Source organism: Portunus trituberculatus, chromosome 14 (assembly GCF_017591435.1).
Source record: "Portunus trituberculatus isolate SZX2019 chromosome 14, ASM1759143v1, whole genome shotgun sequence".
Taxonomy (NCBI): Eukaryota; Metazoa; Arthropoda; class Malacostraca; order Decapoda; family Portunidae; genus Portunus; species Portunus trituberculatus.
The window spans coordinates 4,903,337-4,928,500 of record NC_059268.1 but is presented as its reverse complement, the minus strand read 5'-3'; the positions used below and the strand labels follow the sequence as shown (position 1 = coordinate 4,928,500).

The 25,164-nt window shown below is 38.3% G+C and overlaps 2 protein-coding genes across 4 annotated transcripts; both read right to left on the bottom strand.

The window, feature by feature from the left end:
- Positions 1–232: 232 nt before the first annotated feature.
- LOC123503629 (putative sodium-coupled neutral amino acid transporter 7) lies at positions 233–11,999 on the bottom strand. Its single transcript, XM_045253550.1, has 12 exons — positions 11,864–11,999; positions 10,048–10,305; positions 8,759–8,880; positions 8,390–8,470; positions 8,102–8,219; positions 7,652–7,784; positions 7,063–7,174; positions 6,137–6,241; positions 5,325–5,521; positions 4,319–4,400; positions 3,303–3,420; positions 233–2,630 (listed from the first exon to the last, which is right to left on the bottom strand). Exons 2-12 carry the CDS (start codon positions 10,292–10,294, stop codon positions 2,443–2,445), a joined length of 1,503 nt encoding a protein of 500 aa, XP_045109485.1. The 5' UTR covers positions 10,295–10,305; positions 11,864–11,999; the 3' UTR covers positions 233–2,442.
- Positions 12,000–13,513: 1,514 nt separating this feature from the next.
- Positions 13,514–18,089, bottom strand: LOC123503611 (probable signal peptidase complex subunit 2). 3 transcript variants are annotated; one of them, XM_045253524.1, is made up of 5 exons: positions 17,888–18,089; positions 16,385–16,465; positions 15,844–15,977; positions 15,544–15,705; positions 13,514–14,377 (listed from the first exon to the last, which is right to left on the bottom strand). In XM_045253524.1, the coding sequence occupies exons 1-5, from the start codon at positions 17,906–17,908 to the stop codon at positions 14,197–14,199; spliced, it is 579 nt and encodes a 192-aa protein (XP_045109459.1). In that variant the 5' UTR covers positions 17,909–18,089; the 3' UTR covers positions 13,514–14,196. The 3 variants fall into 3 exon arrangements, with proteins under 3 accessions (XP_045109459.1, XP_045109460.1, XP_045109461.1); XM_045253525.1 differs by having other exon boundaries at positions 17,897–18,089; XM_045253526.1 differs by having other exon boundaries at positions 17,919–18,088.
- Positions 18,090–25,164: the final 7,075 nt, after the last annotated feature.

The following is a 25,164-nucleotide window of genomic DNA, read 5'->3' as shown; positions in this document are numbered from 1 at the left end:
CCTTATTAATAATATTGCTCACCTCTTTTTAAGATATAATTAACTGACTGGATAGATTTTTCTCTAAAGTTTTCAAGATAAAGATTCTTAATTTGACCAACTGGCAACTATTAGAATTAATGTGAAGGAAAACACTTCAAAAGGGATGTGTGGAAGACAACTGTCAAGTAAAGTCTTTGTTTAGATTTCAGCTTAACACACAATGCATTATGTAAGCAAATAAAATATCCAGTAAATTTCTATATTTATTTCAGCTACAGCCTTCATTTTTTTCCTTGAACATGTAAAAGTTCTTGCCAAAGAAAAATGTAAAACTAGACAGACATCACAACATTAATGCCTAATCTTGAACACTACTGTTAGATAACTATAAAAAATCACAGTTTCATCTCACTGACCAGTTACATTTACTGACGGCTGTAGCAAAGTATACATGTAGAATGGCTCTACCTTTTGGAACTAAAACTATCTCAGACTTTACAGATTTTTCAGTAAAATCATATAATATCTTATAATTTTCATGCTTATCTCTACAGAGTATAAATGATCCATACAAAATTAAATTATTAGTAATAGAAAACGACAATAAAATACAGGTTTTTGACTGATACCCAAGGTTCACAAGAAAGATTTTAAATGTTAGTATTCAAGATAATTCAAGGTACCTTATAAACTATGAATTTATAAGATAATACTGATTTACTTTCATGCTTCACCATTTTCACTTGGTGTACTTTTTAAGACTACAAGCTGGTCATATGGCCACACAGTGAAAATACACCTACTAGTTTCATTCAAAGCTCATAAGCTGCAAGGGTTATCATAAAAACCTGTATCATGAGTATTATATGAAAATAGAAATCATCTCAATAAAAATCTAATACAATTAAAGTCAATATCAACAATATAAATCATGCAATATCTTTCTGTACTAAAAAATAAACTTAACATGACCAGATCTCAGGCAATTTGATTAAATAAACTACTGTCATGATCAGTCAGGATTCACAGTACTGTATAGTATTATCACAGCTCCACATGACAACCAACAACCCTCTTGATAGTAAACTGCATCTAAAATGTACCTTACTTCCCAAAAAAATTTATGAATCATCCTACTAGTGATGCATCCCATTCTTTTAGGAGGTATTTTCTTGTGTTTTCACATTACGAGCTAAACTAACACAACCTAAATACTTTTGACAGAGATTTTACATTTCCATTCTCATTTGATATATCTGAAATAAAAATTTGGTTAAAAGTATCTACATATATTACTGCCCATTTACCTACCTTTACTACCTATCCTTACAAAATATACTATAGTCATAGAATTCAATTTATGGAAATAAAATCTTTATGGATGCATATAAGTTTTTCGTTCTGATACCTTAATTCCTTACGGAACCTCTCTCCCCATCTAAACATTACATCCTTGTTTATTAAACATCCTTTTCACTCTTTTTCAGTACTACCTTGCCTTATCCTTCCATCTTCCAAGTGGCTTTCTCCTTTTACGTACAACTTCAACTTTGCTCTCTGCTTATTTCACAAATTCATCCCTCTTCATCCTCCTAATATGTGCTTAACACTTCAGATCTCTGTAATAACTTTTATCAAACTCAATCCATACAGCCTCAACAATCATACCATTCCACATTCTGTCCCAACTTCTCTTTCTCCACTTAAATATTGTACATCCTGATCACTAAGACTGTCTCATTCAAAGATACACACTCACTCATATACAACTTCCAATACTCATTTAGATTTTTAGCTACAACCCTATTGAATTTGAAGTACACAACCTAACCACCAACTCCAACAAAAAATTAAGAATACATTTTCAGGACAAAAGTCTACAGAACTATTTGTCCATAACAAAAATATACTGTACATTCCCATGTATAATTTTATATGGTCTATTCATCCTTCACTCCCTCCTCTGATGCATTTTGTCTTTAATTCCATCTCCTAAGCTATGTAAGTACAAAACAAAATGAACTAATTAAACACAGGAGACCTTAACATTATACATTACAAGCAGGTAATACTATACTCATTACTATAAGAGGGCAGCCAGAAATCATCAAAGGCTATGAGAATCTGCTTTGGATTCTTGGCTCTGCCTGATCATGTGACTTATACTCATCTAATATTTCTTTACTTAAAACACCAATGCTATTTTTTCCCTTTAATTTTGATGGCCTAATTATAATACACTATAACCAATTAAAAGCCTTACAACCTTATTCCATGCACTACAACCAATTACAATTTTACAACCTTATTTAATCAACTAAAACACATAATTAAAAACTTAAGATATATAAAATATGTTTTCAATCACATAGTGACTGAATGGCTGATTTGCATCAGTGAGCAATAAACAAAAAACTAATTCTATCAAAACAAAATTGTTTCTAATTCTTAAATACAATGTTATATACAGAGGGGTTGGCTACTGTCAGGGTGAATGATGTGCCTAACTCCCAGGGTGAACGCCAAACCAAAAGCAAACATTCCCACCACTACATAGAACATTGCCACACCTACCAGCATTCTCCGACTCCAGGTGAAAGGAATGAGATTCCCACGCTTGCCTAGGGTGTCCTGTAGCAGGCATATTCCTGGAGAGAGAGAGAGAGAGAGAGAGAGAGAGAGAGAGAGAGAGAGAGAGAGAGAGAGAGAGAGAGAGAGAGAGAGAGAGAGAGAGAGAGAGAGAGAGAGAGAGAGAGAGAGAGAGAGAGAGAGAGAGAGAGAGAGAGAGAGAGAGAGAGAGAGAGAGAGAGAGAGAGAGAGAGAGAGAGAGAGAGAGAGAGAGAGAGAGAGAGAGAGAGAGAGAGAGAGAGAGAGAGAGAGAGATTTAGTCTTATAACATACAGTATTATCAAGATCATAGTAATGTGGGAATGCTAACACAAAAATATTATACTATTACTAAATAATAATCATTATGTCTGGTACTTGCATTATCTGAGAGAGCCTCTATGAAGAAATGCTAACATACTGCTTGGAAGCATCCACCATGAATTGTTGTCTTCATTTTGAAAGGCATGTTTATTGTTCACATAAGTAAGCTCTTGTCAAGTAATAATAGCTCATCAGGCTGCACAGTTATGTTGTATGGAATTCATGAGCCAAAAAAAATCTCTTATGAGGCCAGATGATTGTTATATCATAAAATTGCTGGTAACTAAAACCACCTTTGCAGACAGGAATAAAAAACATCTGAAAGCACAGAATATAATACATTAACTACAATAAATAACAAATTGTTATTAGGCTTTTTGTAAACTTACCAGGGAAGACAAAGATGAATATGGCAGCAAGGCTGCCCAGCAACTTTACAACAATGTTAATATTTGGAGTGAATAAGGCCATCAGTATAGAAGCAGCCCACAACACCACTGCAATCACCTATGGAAGAACAAGTTCTTCATTACTATACAGACCTGCACAGCAAATATATGAGTGTTTCTCATATTGTGCACCATCACTATCCTTCTAATGGAGCATGTAATTTTGCCTGTGTATTTTGTACAATGTTTTAATAAACTTTCTTCCCACTCTTAAACTTGTAAAACTGTTGATGGATGAGTAAACATAAAACTAGACATGGGGATAGATAAAAAACATAAACACACACACACACACACACACACACACACACACACACACACACACACACACACACACACACACACACACACAATGGTGCTGTTGACAGAAGATGGCACAACAAGAGGACATGAAAAGATCAGAATGAGGTAGTGTGTGAAGGATATTGGAAAATACAGTTTTCCAAACAAAAGTGGAATGCATTGGATAATGAAGTTGTTACAGCACATAATGTGCATAACTTTAAGGAAAAAATTAGACAAATGGAGATATGAAGACAGGACACTATGAGCCCTGCTCAAACCCTGTACAAAATAACCATGTAAATACAACTAAGTAAATACACACACACACACACACACCCATACACACAAACACATTGTCTTTAGCATCTCTTCGCCACATTACATTTCTTGCTAACTTGTATAAAAATTTTCATGCCGATGACTTTTCTTGCAAAGGGCATACTTCCCATGCACCTTTAGTAGTTTCAATACACAAGACCTTCTACTGTCATCCTTATTCTGTCTGCCTTCCCTATACAAGTTCAAGTGTGATTCATATTACTCAGCAGTAATCAATAGTCCAGTGAAAATACTGGTTCCTCAATAATAACTGGATATTCACAGAAGATAAGCACTAAGAAATCACTCAGATACATTCACTTTACATCAAGTACATTCGTTCACAGTCTTACCCTTCTCCGTTTGGGCTCTGAGATGGCTGCCTCCACAGGTGAAATCTTGCGCAGCTGAACATACAGATCACCTATTGCTTCCCTGTGTATGAGAGTATATTGACTTAGTATAATGCATAGTTCATTCCTACTAGTTTCGGAAAAAGGCTCCAAACACATGACCTTCTAATCCCATATGATGATAAAAAAAAAAAAAAAAAAAAAATATGAGTCTTAACACTAACATCTACAAACAAAATATAGAACATATTATGTCATACATATAAGATTCAAACAGGTGAATCAGCTATCAGCAATTATGGGGTGGAACATACATGAAGATATTAGTGTATACAGATCTATGATGAGAAGGACAAAAAATATATAAAAGAGCAGAGATGACAGCAACCTGAGATGCTCAGGATGTCTTCATGGAGTGAGTGAGCAGATGATAGACAGAGTATAGAAGAATGGCTTAATCATGAGGAATGTGAGGTCAATCATAGGTGAAGTAAAAAAAATAATAAATTAATTAAAAAAAAAATAGTTTGAATAGGAAGGAGTAAGCGTTCGACAGACAGAAGAGTCATGGACATGAACAAATCTTCAAGTACTCTATATTTCTAATATAATTTTGAAAAATCATCACCAAGAAAAAAATTTCAAGACACAATTACACACTATTCAGACCACTGGCCAATACTGAAACAATGTCTATATAAATTCTACTAATACTTTTTTTTTTTTATATACCACGTGGGCTTTTCACAGGAATTTATGGGCTAAAGGGGATACTTTTTGGGTACCCCCTATCTCAAAGCCCATCCGCTAGGAAACCGTTGCCCCGAGTGAGGAAGCCCAACCTACACTCGGACCGTGGACAGGATTCAAACCCATGCGCTTGGAGACCACTCGGATCCTAAAGCACGCATGGTTCCACTGTACACTTTCACATGAATAATCACATCATGTCCACTATGAGCAACACTTTAAGATACCATGTGTCTGAATAAAAAAAAAGACCTACCTGACACAAAACATGAGAATAGGATAGGTTGTCCAAGACTTTAAAGCCAAGAGGATGACAGCCAGGAGAACTTGAATTTTCCTTGCATCATAAGACAGCAAGACATCACCATCAACTAAAGATCCAAAGGTCAGGTAGCCATAATTAGCAGATATAGTGTACACCATCAGGCAAACCAATACAGCAGACACACAAGCCTGGAAAGCATAATTTTAAAAAGTGTCAGTCAAAATGACTTCTGTGGTATGGTAAGAACTAACCAGCTCACCTATGGGTAAAAATTCAAAGGCAACTGCAACTAAGACAAATAGTCAACTTCAACACACTCATCAGAACAAACACCACTGTAATAATATCAACTAGTACAGTGTTGTGCTTTGTCAGAGATGGGAGTTTTGTCTGGTTTCATTTTTTCATACTTTTTTTCTTTTTTCACTATTTGCCCGTAAAATGAGAAAATATGAAATCGTTTGACATATGTATTATTCCCATGCCATAAATGAAAGTGTGGCTGGCATATGATCTTCATCTTTTGATTTTTTTTTTTTGTTTTCCCCTTTCTCAAAGCTCCTGATATCTGACTAAAGATGTGTAATTTTATTTTCATATTTTATAATGTTTTTATTCTCACCTTTGCATACCCTTTCCAAAAATCCTATTGTGTGTGTAATAAATATTTCTTTACATTACAAATATCTGTAAATAAACAAGAAATGTACATTCAAATAAAATGGATGTGCATCTGGCAACACCCTGTATATCAAGTCTGCACCCACTGTACCCACAGTTCTCAAAGAATAGAACATATGTACCTTTGAAAAAGTTGAGGCATTCCGATCCTTGAGACAGGAGTAGATCGGAACACAGCTGACATGACACTGGTATCCAAAACATATCGTTGGCACCACATCAAAAATCTGTGAATATAAATCACAGGAGTAGAACATTCTAAGAAAGCCAGTCCAATCACACACTCACAAAGAAACAAACAGGAACACAAAATATGCAACAACAGACTTTGCAGGACTGACCATCTAACACACAATGTTATCCAGAAATAACCTCAGAGGAGCAATATTTCATAAGTGCATCACTCCAAGAGGATGGATGACCAAGACTCAATAAGGACCTTTAAGAGAGAAGGCACTAGACACTTGTAAAAATAATAATCACTAATTCCCAGTAAGGTCTCAAGCACTGGATCAGGAGCTGCAGTGAACTTATCATTAAAACCAGTGCGACCACACTAATACATATTTTCCTTTGTGTCTCACAACACAAGTGAGCAGCCATACCCTCCCCTCTAAAGACAACTCTCTTCCTTTACACAAAACTACATTTGTTAGTGCATGATTGTTAAATAATGTTGATCAGATTTTATACAAACTGATGTTATGATCCAAGATTATTTTCCTTACTTAATGCATACAGTAATTTGTCATTCATTAAACATTAAACATGATGATTACTGCTTCCAATATGTAGTATGTACTTTTCATTTGCTATTTGCTAATCCAATGAACTACAAAATCTAAAAATTGGCTGCAGAGCTTCTTTGTTCCATAATGAAGTTACTTAACAGGTAATTTTCATACCAACAGCAAACTGATACTTTTGTTTGGAAACTTTGTTCAGAACCTGATACATTTAAGTTCAGAAATGTTCAGCACCTGAGTTTCCACTGTATGAAAATTGTTTTACACTAAATAAGCATTATGAACTTCAAATTGCATCTCACCTGAGTCCAGGAAACATTGAACTCAGAGATTGGTCCTTTTTCATAGTTCCCTGTATAGAACTCAGCTATAATTATGGCTGCTAAGTACCATATGGATAGAACACCAACATAGCTGAAAAAAAGCCATAAATAAATAAAAAAGATAAAATATATGTGAAATCTGAATATGCTTACTTATCTGTCTATATGTGACATTCCATCCTTGAATTTCTTCCTCATATGCTCTGTTTCTCCATTCTCCTCTTATCCTTTTCTCTCATATGCTCTAGCCATTTATCTCTCACCTCTCTGGTGGTCATCCACTCTTATCCACATCTATCATACTCATATACACTCTGAACATTTCACTTTCTACCTCCTCAAGGTGGAAAACAGTAAATTGAATTAGAAACACATACAGACTAGAGACTGGCAGATAACCAGGCAGGCATAGTTTGTTGAAAAGTACTCACTAGAGGTGTAGAATTACTTTAATATTAAAGATCAATTCTATGATACACGTATATTCAAGCCTTGTTTCTTCAATATGGCATGGAAACAGTATATTTGTAATATAGGAGCTTTAAAAATAGAGACAAAGTATGTTTACCTCATATATCTGAGACCATCTATTCTCTTCAGACAGCAAGGAAAGATGAGCAGCAGCGATGAGATGGTCATGGTAAACTTGCGGTTCAGGTACCATGAGTGACAAAAGTTACTCCCCAAAAACGATGCAAATGCTGAAATGATATCATATGTAATACTTATTGTACGTTGACATCTTAACCCATGCAGTGTTAAGTAAGGAAAGTGTTTACTATGTATATTAACAATTTTGTTTTTTGAGCCATGTTACAGCCTTCAATTTTGTTTATATCATATAAGACTTGTCACTAACAATAACAAGGAATATTTTGACATGAAAAAGAGTTGCCTATCTCTGACAAAGCCCAACATTGTGCAGGTTAAATATATAAAAATACAAGTAAATACTAAATATATTCAAGACAAATTTGCAAAACAAAAATACTAAAGAAGGTATATATTGGACTCTAACCTCTATCAAATTGGTCCCCAATTATAATGATGAAGGTGATGCAGGTGACAAAGCAGTACACAGCAATGAACACAGAAGCTGCCATTCCCCAGCCAAGACTGCACATGTCTAAAACTAACTGGACCAAGAGACAAGAAAAAATACATTCAGTGCATGCTTTAGACACCACAAAATATAGAACATTTGCACCACACCATTTGTGACAAAATTTTATCACAGATTGTGATCTAATTTATAATATTTTTTCAACATTTATACAATATCAACAGAGTTTATTGTTTTATCTACCTCCTGATATGTTTTGCAGTTACGTTCACTTCCACATTTTGCAATGATAATGAGTGATCCCAAGGCTAGTGTTGTGAAGATCTGTAAATCATTAAACAGTATATAGAGATAAGAGAGTACATAATTCCTTTGTTGAATATATACAAGAAAATCAAGGGCTCATAGTTTATTAAAATTATATAAAGTTTTATGAATTTATACAGTTGAAGTTAATCACAAATACCCTTCCTTATAAGCTAAGTTGAAGGAGAGAATAATAGAGAGGATTAAGTGAAATTTACACTGAATCTAAAGTTCATGCAATCACAATTCACATCCCCAATCCTAATTGGGCCTTATTGATATAACATTAAACTAGTGCTTACTTACAACATGAACAATGTTACCAGACAGAACTCCACCAGCTTCATGGAATGCTCTAGGAAAGTTGAGCAGCCCTGCACCCAGCGCTGCATTCACTATGAGGAATACTGCCTTGTACCAAGTAATTCCTAAAAAGAATCAATCAATTCATGTCTGTTTTATATCTTAAAAATTTGTAGTTGTATTCATTATTTGTTATATTACATTTAACATAACATAACATAAATAATAGGATAACAAAGGGCCACCAGGGCCCATCCAGGTTATCCTGTATCAGTCGCACAGCGACCTCGTCATCAGTACTTAAAGATATACTTACAAGTACACAATACATTATATATTAATTCTAAATATTTGGCCCATTAACAGGGCTAAGTCCTGCAGCGAAATCCTCTACAATCTGTGATCCCCATACATGGGGATCATGTCTTGTTTAACTATAGTAAATTTCTTATAAAAACTATCATGCAGCACTATACATAATTATAAATCTAATAAATTTAAGTGCTTATCTAATCTGTTTTTAAACATTGTCAAACTAGTGCTATTTACAACCCTCTCTGGCAATGCATTCCAGAAGTCTACCACCCTATGACTAAAGAAATATTTTCTTATATCTAACCTGCAGCCTTGCTTTCTAATCTTCCTGTCATGATTTCTAGTCCTATTTCCCTCCTCTAAGGTAAAGAAAGATCTCACATCTATGTAGTTTGTATCTGAGAACATTTTAAATAACTCTATCATATCCCCTCTTATACATCTCCTCTCAAATGAAAACATGTTTAATTCCTTTAATCTATCTCTATACTCCAGGCGCTTTAATGCTGGTATCATCCTAGTTGCTCTTCTCTGAACTGCTTCTAACATGTTGATATCCTGCCTATAATTTAGGAATAGTGTACTAACAATAATAAATGTTGATGTTTTTTATTTCAATTATAAAGGAAATTGATTATAGGGCACAAAATTTTACAAGTAAAAACATAGCTATAACAACAGTAATGTTTATGAATTAGATAGTAACTTCTAAGCTACACAGGTTTGTTCAAAATTCATTTCAGCAACCAGCAACCCATATGTGAAAAGATTAATTAGCCTGTAATTTAAATACATTTATTTCAACCAACACACTCCACTTCATTAAAAACAACCTTAAACATTATCATTACATTAACTAAGCTAAATCCCAAAATGTAATGCTTGATACTGAAACACAAAAGACACATACAAACACCAAAATAGCACATCACTCAATGAACATAGTGAGGGAAAGAAACATACAGACACAAACTCACCATCTCCTGACTCAAAACTGTCGCTTAGGAGTTGACATGAGGCAAACAGATCTCCATTTTCCCTGACAGCTGGAGATTCTGCATCAGTCAAAAGAGCCACTCCATCCTCCTCCACCTCAGACTCAGGGCTGGCTGGCACTACAACCTTGACTGGGCTTGGTGAATTGTTATTGTGCTTTTTGGATGACACAACAGCCACAATTGCAACCACTCCATCCACCTCATCCCCCACTGCTCCTTGAGACATGTCTATGTACACTGGAAATGCAGACACAAAATAAATTTGTGTTACCTTTACTACTTACTTCCAAAATGTACATAAAATAAACATCAGCAAACTTAGTCTCTCACCATACTCACTTCAGGATGAATTTATTTTTTTCTATTAGTGTTAACACTATTTTGAATGAATCTGCACTTCACTTCTGTTGCAAATCAGTACTTTTTTATATTCCCCTCTTCCTCATTCACCCCAAAAACATAGTCTATCCCCTCAGAAAGTACTGTATTGAAATGAAAATGAAGAAAAGATTATTACAGAACAGACTAAAATGTACCAGAAGAAAATAGTTTTGTTATCACAAAGTATATAACACAAAAGTAACAGTCTAAAATTCTGACTGTTACTGCTGTGTAGAGTACTTGCCACCACTGCTGGTCATGGCTAGCTATGACAACCTATTAAAACTTATCTAAAACCAAAACTAACCTTACCTAACTAAACCTAACCTAGCTGAGGTGACACACACTGCTGATACACTTTCCTTAGAACAAATTATTATGCATTATTTTTATTGGTCAGTGGCTGAATGCGCAAACAAAAGAAACAATCACTGTAATTGATTTCATGCATGCACACATAATGTGACAATATGCGTTTCTCAGTGCTTGTCAGTTCATCACATGTGCTGGTGTTGCAGCACATTAGCTTGTTCTGCACCACCCCCAAAAAAAAAAAATAATAGTAAATCTTTAAAAATTGTTGTCAACATATAAACAATTTGCAATGGGTATGTATGGGTTCAAATTACTCAGAATAAGAAGTAGTAGGGTAAGAAAAGTCATGTTCATTAAGGTGAAAGACTGAAAATACCGTAACATTAATCTATTAGTTTTCCAACAAAACACAAAACAAAGAACCAAACCTACCTTAACCAATATACTAACTGGGGTCATCCATCTATCATTAATCTTATAATGTGACAAGACAACACAGCCCTGAGAGAATTCTAGCCTTAATATTCACTTTCCAATGAGAACACTTACCTAGTTCTTTGTGAATAGTGGAATAGACAATGTAATAAGGAATATCAGGTTCTACTACAGTTTCATACAATAAACTCTAGATGGTTATGGCCACCCTTAGGTTGTTCTTACTATTTACATTTCCAGTAAGTACACTACCTGCAGCAAATGAATAATAACGCTGCAATTGGACTGGGGATGTGCTGTGTCTGTCAAGTTTTCTTTAAGTCCAGCAAGCTCCGGAGCTCCATCACACTCGGAAATGAGCAGTAAACTGACTTACGTTTGGCTATAGCTGTGGTTTGTAAGTTGGGGTAGGTTGGGTTAGAGATAGGAGATATTGTATCAAACTATAAATTTACCGAATATCATGTGAAGCCCTAATTCTAACTACTGTTTCTAGCTGAGAGAGAGAGAGAGAGAGAGAGAGAGAGAGAGAGAGAGAGAGAGAGAGAGAATTTCGTGTTTCACAGGAATATTACTAATATGAAACCTTACACACATTCAAATGCTAATGATGTGACCGCAAATTAACACTCAATTGGGCAAATCTCAAGCAGATACCCCTTACCTGAGTGAATGGTGAGTCCAGCGCAGCACCAGAGGGAGGAGTGTTTACATCTACAATCACGTGAAGAATAGTTTTTTTCTAACGGGACTCATTATGCAATATATCTTCATCTTGATCTTTATTGTACAGATCACGTGATTTCTTTTTTTGTTGTAATAGTGTTAACTACACATGCCTTCTTGATAAATTCAGCCTCTACAGAGTAACTAAACAAGCATACGCATCTTACCTTTATTGCACCAAAGCACGTGAATGATTTTTTATTATCTATTTATCTTTTTAACCGAAAAGTTATTTTGCTAATTTCTACCATGAATATCATGGTCTCAAGGTGAAGGGTATGAACTTTATTTCTCTGATCATTATTCAATTTCAATAATAAATAATGTTCCTCCAATCTCAAAAACGGAATTTGGTGCTAAGCATCATTTCTAAGTATATGAAGCAAAATTGATATTCACGAACATACAATATTGTGCATTGTGAAGAAGAAAAACAAAGAAAATTGATGGGAATTTTTATAATGTTCTCACAAAAAGATTTAGAAAACCCAGCCACTGCAACCTACTACAGCATAAGAACATTTAGCACATGTTCACTGATTTACAGAATTTACATGTGAAAAAGAGCTCTAATTTGATATGAGAGGTGCCTGTGTTATTGACAGTGACAAATCAATATTTCATACCCATCAATTAAAAGGGGAAAAAGAAATTTGCACGAAGACAAGAATGGCAAATAACAACACTGTGCGAAAATATAATGAAATCACGGTGTACTGTATGCATTATGAAAATTAAATAGAAACATGAAGAGAAAATTACCCCATATAAATTAGGTTGGAGAGAGAGAGAGAGAGAGAGAGAGAGAGAGAGAGAGAGAGAGAGAGAGAGAGAGAGAGAGAGAGTGTGGATGAATAGGTGTATATAAAGACACTTACGCTATTGCAACCTCCTAAAGGTAGTTTCTTACAAACAGGTGTCACACAATGGTCCGCTCATTTTTAGTCTGCAATTGAAGACTAACCTAATTTCGTAATCTCATCAGCAATTGGACAGTACCTTATACCTACCAGTGATTAGCAAGTCGCTCAGTCAGCCTGTCACATTTAGTCAATACATTGGACTCACATTACTTGCTTTACATTTTTCTCACATTATTTTCTTTAAATTTTGTCATTTTCAACTTCAATACAGTTATAATTTCCTATCATTCTTCATTCCAGTCATCAAAAACCAAGGCAAGTATTGCAAAGTATGGAAAACAGAGAGAAGAGGACACAGCTTGGAGAGAAGCAGATATCTTGTAGTAAGAAGACAGCTAAACAGAAAACAGACTAACTATGGAACAACAGTCAGCAACTGTCCAATCAGCAAAGAGATAACATGAGTACATTAGTCTCCCTCCAGTTGTAAGTTATGAGTGAGTGGACAAAACTTAACAAAACAGGAGTCACAACAAAACCCAATATCAATCCCTGGCACAACATGCATGCAACATTGAGATACAAGTAACTTTGTCATTCTAAATTACAGTATGTCTCTGATAGAAGATATCTGTAACAAAGTAAATTCAAACTGGGTCTCAATGGACAAAGACTGATTATATAATTTACATACAGAAATGGGATTTAAGAAATAAAAATGCATATAGTGTACAAAACCATTTTTTCCCAGTCAAACTACAATGAGAATGTGATGTAACTGAATACATTAAGGTACTAGATTCCATCTGAATACTGTACTGACTTACAATGATCTGATCCCTAAGTACTCAAACATATTTACTGTACTGTGAAAAAACAATGATAAAAACAAAACAATATCAATCCTTATGATAGAGGGAACCTAAATCAGGGATGTGGAGTCAGAATCTCAAAAATCCCTCTATGACTCCAGGAGATTTAAAGGTCATAATTCTGACTCCAATTCCATTCTCTTCCCCCTTTTCCTGCAGTGCAGTAGTAGATACACAGCAGATGCCATTACTACAAGATTGTATACAACATAGAAATAAAAGCAATCTATATATTACTTATTGTGAAACTTCACAAAATGGTATATTAAAAAAATGGATTAAACCAGTATCCCCATTAAATATTCCAGAAATTACTTGCTTGAAATCAACACTCACAATAGTTATCATAGAAATTAATTCCTCTCATAAATATCAAAGAATTTACCACTAAAGGGTAAAGTGGGCCTAATAATTTACATGAGAACTGATCTAGAATAACCAAAGTTAGGGATGTTTTCATCACCTCCAACTCCAGCCAAAAGTATCTGACTCCTGGACTCTTCAATTCCATCTCCACACCCCTGACCTAAAGTCTGCTAGTTCTTTTTATTCTCCACATCAGAGTGGAGGCGCAGAACTTCCTTGGCCACAGCACCATAGAGCAGCCGGCCAGTCTCATCAAAGAAGTTCTCTACGGTGAGTGTAGTGTGTGCTTCTTTACCTTTTCCAGATTTGCCCATACGCTGATTAAGGCGCAAGTGATATTTGTTGTCAAACCTGATAAAGAAAGGTGTGAAACATATTATAAATCTAAGAAGGATGATATAAAATAACATGGCAATCAAATAACGATCAAGAAAAATTGCTTTAATACTATTGGTTGGATCATTAAGTACTCAAGGATGTGGTGTAAGTTAAAAGACTAAGAATATGTTTTGAGAAAAGAAATTCTACAACAGGGAATGAAAAAGAAGAATGAATGTGTTAAAGATTGAATGGAAGGAGGTCAGGAGCTGAGAGAAGAATGGAATGAAGAAGCCTAAAGTACAAGTATATTGGAATAGAAAGAGGCTTCATCAATGACATATATGAAAATGAAGAAAGTATGAACAATTGTGACAGCTCAAGTACATAAAGTGAGAGGAAATTTCAGAAATGAGGTCAAGTCAGTAGCATTTTGGAATAATGTACATAATTGCAATACAGTGAGGTGATTTGAATTTAGAAGAATCAATTGAGAAAGCTGGACCTTTTTAGCAGACACCATCCCAAATTCCAACCATCATATCACACTAAAGAATATAGTACATGTTATTTAAGCACAACACACACAGTCAGAAAGGAACACTGCCTTCCACTGGCATACCAGGATCGGTGATTCTGCACTGGCAGAGTGACAGTGCTCCCTCTACCCTACATGCCACTTCCTATCTCCCAAACACACACAACTGTCAAATACCATGTTGCTGAAACTGTGAATCTCAGATTAAGGAAAGCAAGATCACCAGTAGAGTGACCTTGGCAGAAGATTGTAAAGTGATATGTTTAAGAATCTTACTGTTGAGGATATATTACAAAAAAAAAAAAAAAAAAATTTTAGATGGACAAGAAATTAAAGCAATAGGATGGTAGCTTAAGGGATAAGAAAAGTCATCCCTTTTCAGGAACAGGCAAACTTCCGGCAAGAAAGAAAGACAGATGTTGATAGAAGTTGAAAGAATTTGACTAGGCAAGGTACAAGCACAGGTGGTGGTAAACTGTACAATTAATCCTCAAACTTTGTGAATATTTTTAAATCAATGTTATGACTCAACTACTGGCCTTTACAATAGACGTGAGCTTCCTATATACTCCACAAAGAGCAACATACATAACGAAACAACAAAACAAAATTAAGACGATGATAAAAGGATAAAACACTGGGCCCTTACTACTCTACAGACCTCTTGAGGGATGATGAGGCATTCCACACATCATCAGGATCAATGCCAGCCGCATCCTTGTTAAGGGCAGTGCAGAAGATGCCACGCTCTAGGCAGGTGGTGTACCAAGTAAGCACACCCATCATCACAAAGTAAGACACCACACACACACACATCACAGTCCTGGAGGAAAAAAATTATGTAAGGGAGTGCAGAAGTATCCAAGAGAGTTTACAATATTTGTCTTTCATTAAAATATTCAATAATTTGGTCCAAATTGAAGGACATGAAGAACTGAGCTAAAGATACAGTTCAATATACCTTGACTGAGGGAATGGATAGAGCCAGTCCCATACAAGAGCAAAGATAGAGAATCCCACAGCAACAGAAGAGATGATAAGACGGCCATCAAGTAGTTTGTGGCTCTCTACATAGCTGAACTGTGTCAGCAGCACCTGCAGACAAAACAAGTCATCCAATATGAACAATACTAAGGTACAGCAACACCAGAGATTTAATTCATTATTTTTGCACAGCACAAACTATTTCATTTTAATATTCAGGAATTATGTAACATCACATGACTATAGTATCAAAGTGAGATGAGCTGTATGTACAAAACCTGGGGAAAATAAAGAAATTACAAATGGTTTGTCAAGAAAAAGCTAAATACTAAACACAAAAAAACTGTGATGATATTTTTGGAAAAATAAATAAATAAATAAAAAAAAAAATCATGAACATGCTAAAAGTATAACCTCCATTTTTTTTTAAATTGACAATTCTTTCCTGATATTTTCAACACATATTTTATTATCATCATTTTATTATTTTACTAATGTGCCTTTGTGTGTCAACTTACATCTTTTACTGCATCATCAAGAGCATTCTTGAGAGCATTTCCATCCCACTTGTTGACCTTAGGTGGATTTTCCTCCATGCTCTGAAAACCACAAGCAAAGATACATTATACAATTCAATATGTTTCACTAACCTGATAGGAAAATTTTACTAAAGTTAATTTATCTAGTAAACTTTGCTAAACAAGGAAGAACACAACTGACCATGCAATCAGGTTATTATCAGTTTTGTAACTTGTAAATGAGTCAAAATAGTACCTATCCAACATGTAGGAGTAGAGAAGCGATACCCCTCAAAACTGTAAACATCCAACAAGTTATGGGAGCTACCATATGGTGTTAAATACACTTGACACTCACTTTAATAAACTCAACTTTACTGGATTTTGACTTTAATGGACGAAAACATCTATCAGACAAAAGGTCCTACAGCAAACCATTTTGTCTGGTGACTGGTACTCTAGTCTGTTTCACTTCCTTCCTAAATCTGATGTTTCTTTCCACATCAGTTTTACTAGAAAATATGGAGCTGCTTCTCCTCAGGTTAATTAATACTTACATGTCAGATAAAATAAAAGTGTCAGATAAAATAAAATTTGCAGAATATCATGCAGTATGTATGAACTTCTATAAACTTGCTGAGGAAAATAAAGCAAGGCCAAAGGTTGGTAAGAAGCATGCCAACTTGTTGTTTTTGTTGCGATAGCAGCTATATCCTTGATCTTGATAATGTTGCTAGCATGTCAACCTAACAAAACCTAACTAAGCAAGATGTGTTGTGTAAATAAGGTTTAGTAAGGTAAGGATGCTAGTGGAAAGAAATGGAGCTCATCACAAGAACAAGAACAGAAGGGCTGAACTTCCATAATATTTACCAACCTTTTTACCCATCATTTATTGGGTAAGTTTACAGTTTCAACCAATATGACCTATCTTATATTTCTCTTTCCCTATGTCTAAAAAACTTGGGGACCTTCTGAGAAACCTAATCTAACATTATTAATTTCCAATAGGATAAAATAGGGTTAGAAATGCTCATAGAAGTGTGATCTAGACCGTGAGAATGTGTATAATTATGTGTGGTAGATTGGTTGAAACTGCAATAATTCCATTTATTGTCTTAATAATTCTATCTAACATATAACTATTAACGTCAACTCTGGGGGAAGAATCTAAGGTTATCTCAATATCAATTATTTTACTTTACAAAAGTGACTAATACAACTCTCAAATGACATTCTTTTTTTCTTACAGCATTCAAGCTAAGTAAGCACCAACACACGAATGCATAAAATTAATCCTATAAAGCAAAATGTTCTCGTCTCTGAAAAATATCGACGACATATGATGAAATTTTCACACAATACCTACATTTACTAAGGTCATAAAATTGATGCACTCTCTTCCCTATCAATTAAATAAACAGAAGCAAACGAGTTAACGCGATAAGCCAACCAGACCATAGCAGCCCCAGGACAGAACAGCCACCATAAGGTAACGCTTACTACCGCCACCTTTTTTGACATGCTTCCTTGCCTCTCGTAGTCCCAACCGGTGGTCTTAGCTGTCCTCTCACAACCTTGCACTCCGCAATGAAGACGAGCAAACTGAAACGCTGCTTAGATCTGAGTATTTCCCGCAGCTCACACCAGCACTTCTCACACGCCAGTCAACAAGCTCCACGTATAGGATTGACAAGAAGGGAGCCGGGTGGAGGGGGACCAATGGGATCTTGATCTTGATCTTGATGCTATAGGTGACGCAGAATTTCTTCTGAGTCAGGCCTTTGTATCGGCAGCGCCTGTAGGGAAAATAAGAAAAACACAAACAACAAAGAGGACAATTACCATCTTTCACACCACTAGTTCCTGCATCTAGCACGCCACATTCTCTCCAGGAACTCTTTCACAGCCTCAATCACCCTTTCATTCGTCTCCCCACAGAGTCCTAGCAGCACCACCATCCATTCTCTTCCTGATTGATTGATTGAGACATTTATTGTTGAATTAATAAATAATTACAACAAAGGAGGAGGATGGGCCTTGCCACCCACCCCCTGGGCAAAGACTTAAGGTTAAAGTATCACAAAAATAACTCTGGACAGTATACACAACAAGAATACAAGTATTTCAATAAATAAATACACATATTGCACACCTTATTGCCTAAGACATCCTACAGTCTGGGAGCAAACTAAGGATATTCCCTGAGTATATCCTTGAGGGTGGCAGAGTCTAGGAGATGGTCAATGAGGCTGTACAAGTCATGCTGACCTTGTGGCCTAAATTTAGCAATGAGAGGACATTCCATGATATAGTGACGCAGAGTGTGTCCCCTTGGTGTAGCACACAGCACACACCAGGAGAAGCACTGACTTCCCAAAAGTATTTTTAGCCTAATCTGAGCCTCATTGCCAACCTGTCATGTGATGCAGTGTGTCTCCTGTAGGTGTAAGCACAGCTCTGGGAGACACGTGGATAGTGAAGACTAGTGCTACTGCCCCTAAGGCAACAAAACTCCAACTGATCACTAATGCTACTTTGTACAAAGTCCATAATGCTACTCTTAACATAAGCCAGAGTGTGCTCAGTGCCAGGGTCCACTGTGTCATCTTGTAGGGCACACTGAGCAAGGTGGTCTGCTTTTTCATTTAGCGGGATACCCACATGAGAGGGTATCCAGATGAAATGGACCGTGGCACCGGCATCATCTAGGGCGTGGATGAGATCAAGACACTTATTAACTAGATCACAGTCCATGGGGGAGGTGGATTGAAGGGCATGCAATGCAGCCTGACTGTCAATAAAGAAATATACATTCTTATGGAGAGGCGCCACAATGTGGAGCGCCTCCAGTACAGCATACAGTTCTGCTCTAGTGGAAGACATGGGTGCAGGGAGCCGCCTGGAAACCTCAGTGTCAGTGTAGAGACTGGCAGAGATGTAGTCACGGATGAACAGCCCACATCCAGACCTGCTGCCATTGACTGACCCATCACAATAAACATGAATAGCCTGAACGTGTGGGTACTTGGACAATTTAGTCATGAACATGTCTTGTAGCACATGAGGGAGCCAGTCCCTCTTGGGCTGATGCAGAGAGTGAATATCAACACTGACACGGTGAGGGTTCCAGGCGGGTTGCAGCGGTGACATAACAACGTTAATACAGGCCTCAGCTACACCTACACTTGTCAGTACTCCCAAGATCTTCCTGAGGTATGGTGTTGTAGGAGTGCGAGGATCATGATACAGGGGGGTCAGTGATCCCTTTAGAGAGTCAGAGCCCGTGCATAGCATCCGACTAATAGTGCGACAAGTCATTTCCTGTACCCTACACATAATACTCGGCAGGTGCAGTTCAGCTCTGAGGACTTCAATCCGTGCAGTCCTGGGGCATCCCAAGATTATCCGCATGGCTTCATTCTGTGCAAGCTCCAGGGGACGGAGTTGGGTGGCACTAAACTGTATTAAAACAGGTGCAGCATAATCTTCACACACTCCAGCACCACATGCTCTACCGTCTCATCCTCTCCCATGTCACACATCTGGCACACTTTGCTGCGGGACTCAGACCATCTATAATTCCTTGCATTCACATCCATGCACTGTGCCCTAGCTCGGAAGAGAAGATCTCCACCCAGGCTTCCAGCATACCACTTTTCATACATTAGAGCCTCTTTCTCTCAATACCATTCCAAGGTACTCTTTTGCTCAATCCTATTCCTCCAGTCACTCAGTCCCACACCTTTCACTACTCTCCCTATCTCACTCCTCCACTTCCTTACACCCCATTCTCTACCCTCTCCATTTCTAACAATCATACTCCAGTCATTCTCTAAGTACCTTCTTTCTACCTGCTGAAAAGCCCAACTAGCTATTAGACCACCACCACCATCCTGACACACTTTTTCCCTCACTTGCTACTCCTGACATTCCACAGAAACACTTTTCTCACTATTCTAGCATCATTCATTCGCTCTAACCTAGCCTTATACCGTAGGGTCGCTTTTACATACCTTTCTCTATAAGTGCTCCAACCCATGTCTCCCCTAAGAGCCTCTACTGCTGCATATCTAGGTGCATTAAGTGCCATTCTTGCAACTCTATTCTGCCCTATTTCTAACTTTTCTAGTTCACTCTCATTCCATGCAATCCCATCCATACCATACATGATGCTCGGAACAGCCACGCTCTTCCAAACTTCTCTTGATCTTGATCTTGATACTACAGGCGACTCATGATCACTCCTGAGCCGGGCCTTTGGATCGGCAGCTCCTGTAGACGACAAAAAAAAAAGGCACACACAAAAAAAAAAAAGGAAAAAAAAAGAAAAAGGAAACAGGGTCCTTTGCTCTAATCGTCTGTACATCTGGCACGCCACATTCTCTTCCAGAAACTCCTTCACCGCCTCAATCATCCTTTCATTCATTTCTCTACTCAGTCCCAGCAGCACCACCATCCACTCCCTCCCCGTCTTTTCCACTCTTTCGTTCCTATTATGCCCTAACTCAGTCAACACCACTTGCATCATCTCATACTTGTCTCTGGCATACTTCACACACTCCAGCATCACATGCTCCACCGTCTCGTCCTCTCCCGAGTCACACATCTGGCACACTTTGCTGCGGGACTCAGACCACCTGTAACTCCTTGCATTCACATCCATACACTGTGCCCTAGCTCTGAAGAGAAGATCACCACCCAGGCTTCCATCGTACCACCTCTCATACATCGGGGCCTCTTTCACCTTGTACCATTCCAGAGTAGTCTTTCGTTCCATCCCATTCCTCCACTCATTCAGTCCCATACTCTTCACATCTCTGTCTATCTCACTCTTCCACTTCCTCGCATCCCATTCTGTTCCCACTCTGCCTCCTCTTGTCACGACCCATTCCAGCTCATTCTGATTCACCCCAGCCATTCTCACTGCCCACCCAACCTGTAGACCATTCCTCTCTGTCATTCTCATACACCTTTTCCTCCATTTGCTTCCACTTTCACTCCACAGATACACCTTCCTTGCTATTCTTGCATCATCCATTCTCTCAAGCCTAATCTTGTACCTAAGTGTCGCTTTTATAAGTCTTTCCTAAAAGAGCTCCATCCCATATCCCTCTTAAGGCTTCTACTGCCGTGTACCTCGGTGCATTCAGTGCCAGCCTAGCTACTCTACACTGCCCCACTTCTAACTTGTCAATTTCACTCTCGTTCCATGCAATCACATCCATACCATACATTATACTGGGGACAGCCACACTCTTCCACACTTCTCTCAGCACGTCATACTTACTTGCTCTCATCCTTGCCGCGCTTCCTAAACGGCCCACCCACTGGTTCACCAAGCTTATTTTTCATTCTTTGACTTTTCACACCCATTCGGACTCATCCACATCCCTAAGTACTTGTATTCTTGTGCCTGCTTCAACTCATTCTCTCCCAACCTCCATGCTGCATTACATTCATCCTCCGACCTATTCACAATCATCACCTTACTCTTCTCACTACTAAACCTAACTCCAAAATCTCTTCCATACCCATCAACCACATCCAGCAGACTTTGCAGCTCCTCTGCTGACTCACTCATAACCACTACATCATCTGCATAAAGAAGCACACCTATCTTATCATTCCCCACACTCACTCCTGCATTCATCCTTCTCATTCTTGCTGCTAACTCCTCTGTGTACAGGCTGAAAAGGGTTGGTGACAAAATACATCCTTGCCTAACTCCTCTCTCACTCCTCACCCAGTCTGTTTCTATATCTCCTAAACTGTACTTAGCTCTGGTATCAACATACATGCTACGCACTATGTTGACTATCTTGGCACTCAACCCAATCTTTTCTAGGACTCTACCTAGCATTTCTCTATTCACCCTATCATAAGCTTTCTCTATATCCAGGAAACCCAAATACAATTTACCTCCATCCCTCTTTTTTCTCAATCATTTCATTCACCACAAACATGTTATCCTCAGCTCTCCTGTCCGCACGGAAACCATTCTGCTCCTCACCTAATACTCCAGCTCTTTCAATCCACTTACACAATCTGGCATTCAACACCGCACTGAACACTTTGCCTACTGTATTGACTAACGCGATCGGCCTGTAATTTTTCAACTCATTCTTACTCTTGTGTCCGCCCTTATGCAGCAGAGTCACCCTGCACTCATTCCACATTCTTGGCACTCTCTCCTCCTCCCACACCTGGTTAAAAAGCTCAGTCATCCTGTCAATCACAACATCACCTCCATTTTATACAGCTCATATGGTATTTCGTCCGGCCCTGCTGCCTTCCCATTCTTCTGCCTTTTCACACACTTCTCCACCTCCTCCCTGCTGATCCTTTCATCCAGTTCATCTGCATTCCTTCTCTCCAGTGTCACACATCCTTCTCTCGCACCAAACACCTCACCTACACCACCCACTTCTTCCCAGAACTGTCTGATTGCCTCTCTCATTCCTTCCTTCTCTGTTACAACTTCACCATTCACCTTCAAACTCTCCACTCCAACACTGTCTGCCATATTCTCACCTCTCAAGAACTTGTACCATTCACGGCCACCTTCCATGCCTTTCTCTCTTAAAGATTCAATCACACTCCTTTCACACTTTACTTTGGCCTTCACTATCATTCGCTTTGTCACTCTCTGCTGCTTTACATACATTTCCCATGCATTCTGGTACTCATTCTCTGCCTCATCACTTTCATGCCTCTTTTTCCTCAGCCACCTACATTGTCTACTCCTTCTCTTTCGCTCCTTTCTAGCCTCTCTGATTTCATCATTCCACCATGGTTTACGTACTTTCTTTCTTCTTCCTACTCTCACATACCCTATCTTGCTCTCTGCAGCACTCCGCACATCCTCTACCAGTCTCTCATTCACGTGCTCCACATCATGTACACCTCCATCATCCCAGCTTCTTGCACTCAGGTCCACCTGGAAGTTTTCCCACCCTACATCTCTCAGTCTCCACTTTCTCTTCTTACTCACCACTTTCACTTCTTTCCTACCATGCAACAGGCACTCCACAACCAGCATATTGTGATCAGACACAATATCCACCATACCATCCTCATCTATCCACATGTGTGACACAATTTCACGCATTCTTCCATTCACCAACACATAGTCTATCGCTGACTCCTGCTCCCTTGCACTCCAAGTCACACGTCCCTCAGCCAAAGTTACATTCAGATTCTCTAACTCCATTTCATCCACAAAATCCCCAAGCATCTCACCATTCCTGTTCACACGTTCTCCCAGAATTCCTACATGTGCATTCATATCACCCATCACCAGCACTCTCTCCCCTCCATGTTCTCTCACAACTCTCTTCAATATGTCATACTTCCTCCTGTTCTCCCTCTCAAGCTCTTTCACCCATGACAGTCATGTACACCACCACCAGAACCATCTTCTCCACTCTGCCCCGACCATCTGTGCACTCCACTCTCACTGCCAACACATCCTCACTGCTCTCACACGTTCCCACACCAAGCTCCTCTACTTTCAGTCCACTTTCTTTCTTATAGAGAAAAGCTACGCCTCCTGCCTGTGTCTCCTGAGTCTTACGTCCCTTCCCAATCATAGCAAACTCACATCCTTCCATTTGTATCTCACCTCTCAGGTGCGTCTCTGTAAGCCCGACTATGTCGAACTTCCATTCCTGGAGCTCCCTGGAAATATCCTCAAACTTACCCACACCCCATCCTCTCACATTCATGCATCCAATCCTCACACTCTTACTTGCCTGGCTGGTGTCTTCTTCCTGGCGTGCTTTTGTCGTCTCCCGTCACTGGTCCATCGGCTGCAGCGACCTCGCCCTCACCCACTCACACACCCGTCGACCCATCCTGGCAGTCCCTGCGTCGTTCAGGTGCACGCCGTCCTTCTCATACAAGGTTGAGGTTTGATGTTGATCTTGATCTCGATACTACAGATGGAAAATGGTGGAAGAAAGATATTGGGTGCACCAAGCTACGTACAATAGGGGAAACAGGGATATCAAGTATAGAAAGTAGAATAATAAAGGAGTAACTTAAATACCCACAATATATACATAGAGGTGAAAGTAATATACTATTAGAAAAATTATTGAGGAAATGAAACATGAAAAAAGGAGTAGGTGGATAAAAAGTTTATTTATTTATTTATTTATTTTATTTTTTTTTTTACGTAGGGAAGAGGGCCAGCCAAGGGCAAAAAAGAGAGTTAGAAAAAGGCCCACTTGAGCGCTGGCTCTCCAAAGAGTTCAAAAAGTGCCAAAACCGTCAGCCAGAATTAGGGGAGCAAATGCCTCGATACCTCCCTCTTAAAAGAAGACAAGTAGGAATTCGGAAATACAGATGCAGGGAGGGAGTTCCAGAGTTTACCAGTGAAAGGGATGAATGATTGAGCGTACTGGTTAACTCTTGCATTAGAGAGTTGGACAGAATAGGGATGAGAGGAAGAAGAAAGCCTTGTGCAGCGTGGCCGCAGGAGGAGGGGAGGCATGCAGTTAACAAGATCAGTAGAACACTTACCATGAAAATAGCGATAAAATATAGAAAGGGATGCAATATTTCGGCGGTGAGAAAGAGACTGAAGACAGTTAGTCAGAGGAGGGGAGTTGATGAGACGAAGAGCTTTCGATTCCACCCTATCAAGCAAAGCTGTATGACTGGAACCCCCCCAAACATGCGAAGAGTACTCCATACAGGGACGAATAAGGCCCCTATACAGAGTAAGCAGTTGGAGGGGCGAGAAAAACTGTCGGAGACGCCTCAGAACACCTAAT

Coding starts and splice junctions, on each gene's coding strand:
- LOC123503629 (XM_045253550.1), bottom strand. CDS start 10,294: ATGTCTCAAGGAGCAGTGGGGGATGAGGTGGATGGAGTGGTTGCAATT. Junction 8,881..10,047: donor CAGTTTTGAGTCAGGAGATG/GTGAGTTTGTGT, acceptor GATTCTTTTTAG/GAATTACTTGGTACAAGGCA. Junction 7,785..8,101: donor TGGGGACCAATTTGATAGAG/GTTAGAGTCCAA, acceptor ATATCATTTCAG/CATTTGCATCGTTTTTGGGG.
- LOC123503611 (XM_045253524.1), bottom strand. CDS start 17,908: ATGTCAAAAAAGGTGGCGGTA. Junction 16,466..17,887: donor TGTCAAAAAAGGTGGCGGTA/GTAAGCGTTACC, acceptor TGTGGTTTTCAG/AGCATGGAGGAAAATCCACC. Junction 15,978..16,384: donor TTGATGATGCAGTAAAAGAT/GTAAGTTGACAC, acceptor TTTTGTCTGCAG/GTGCTGCTGACACAGTTCAG.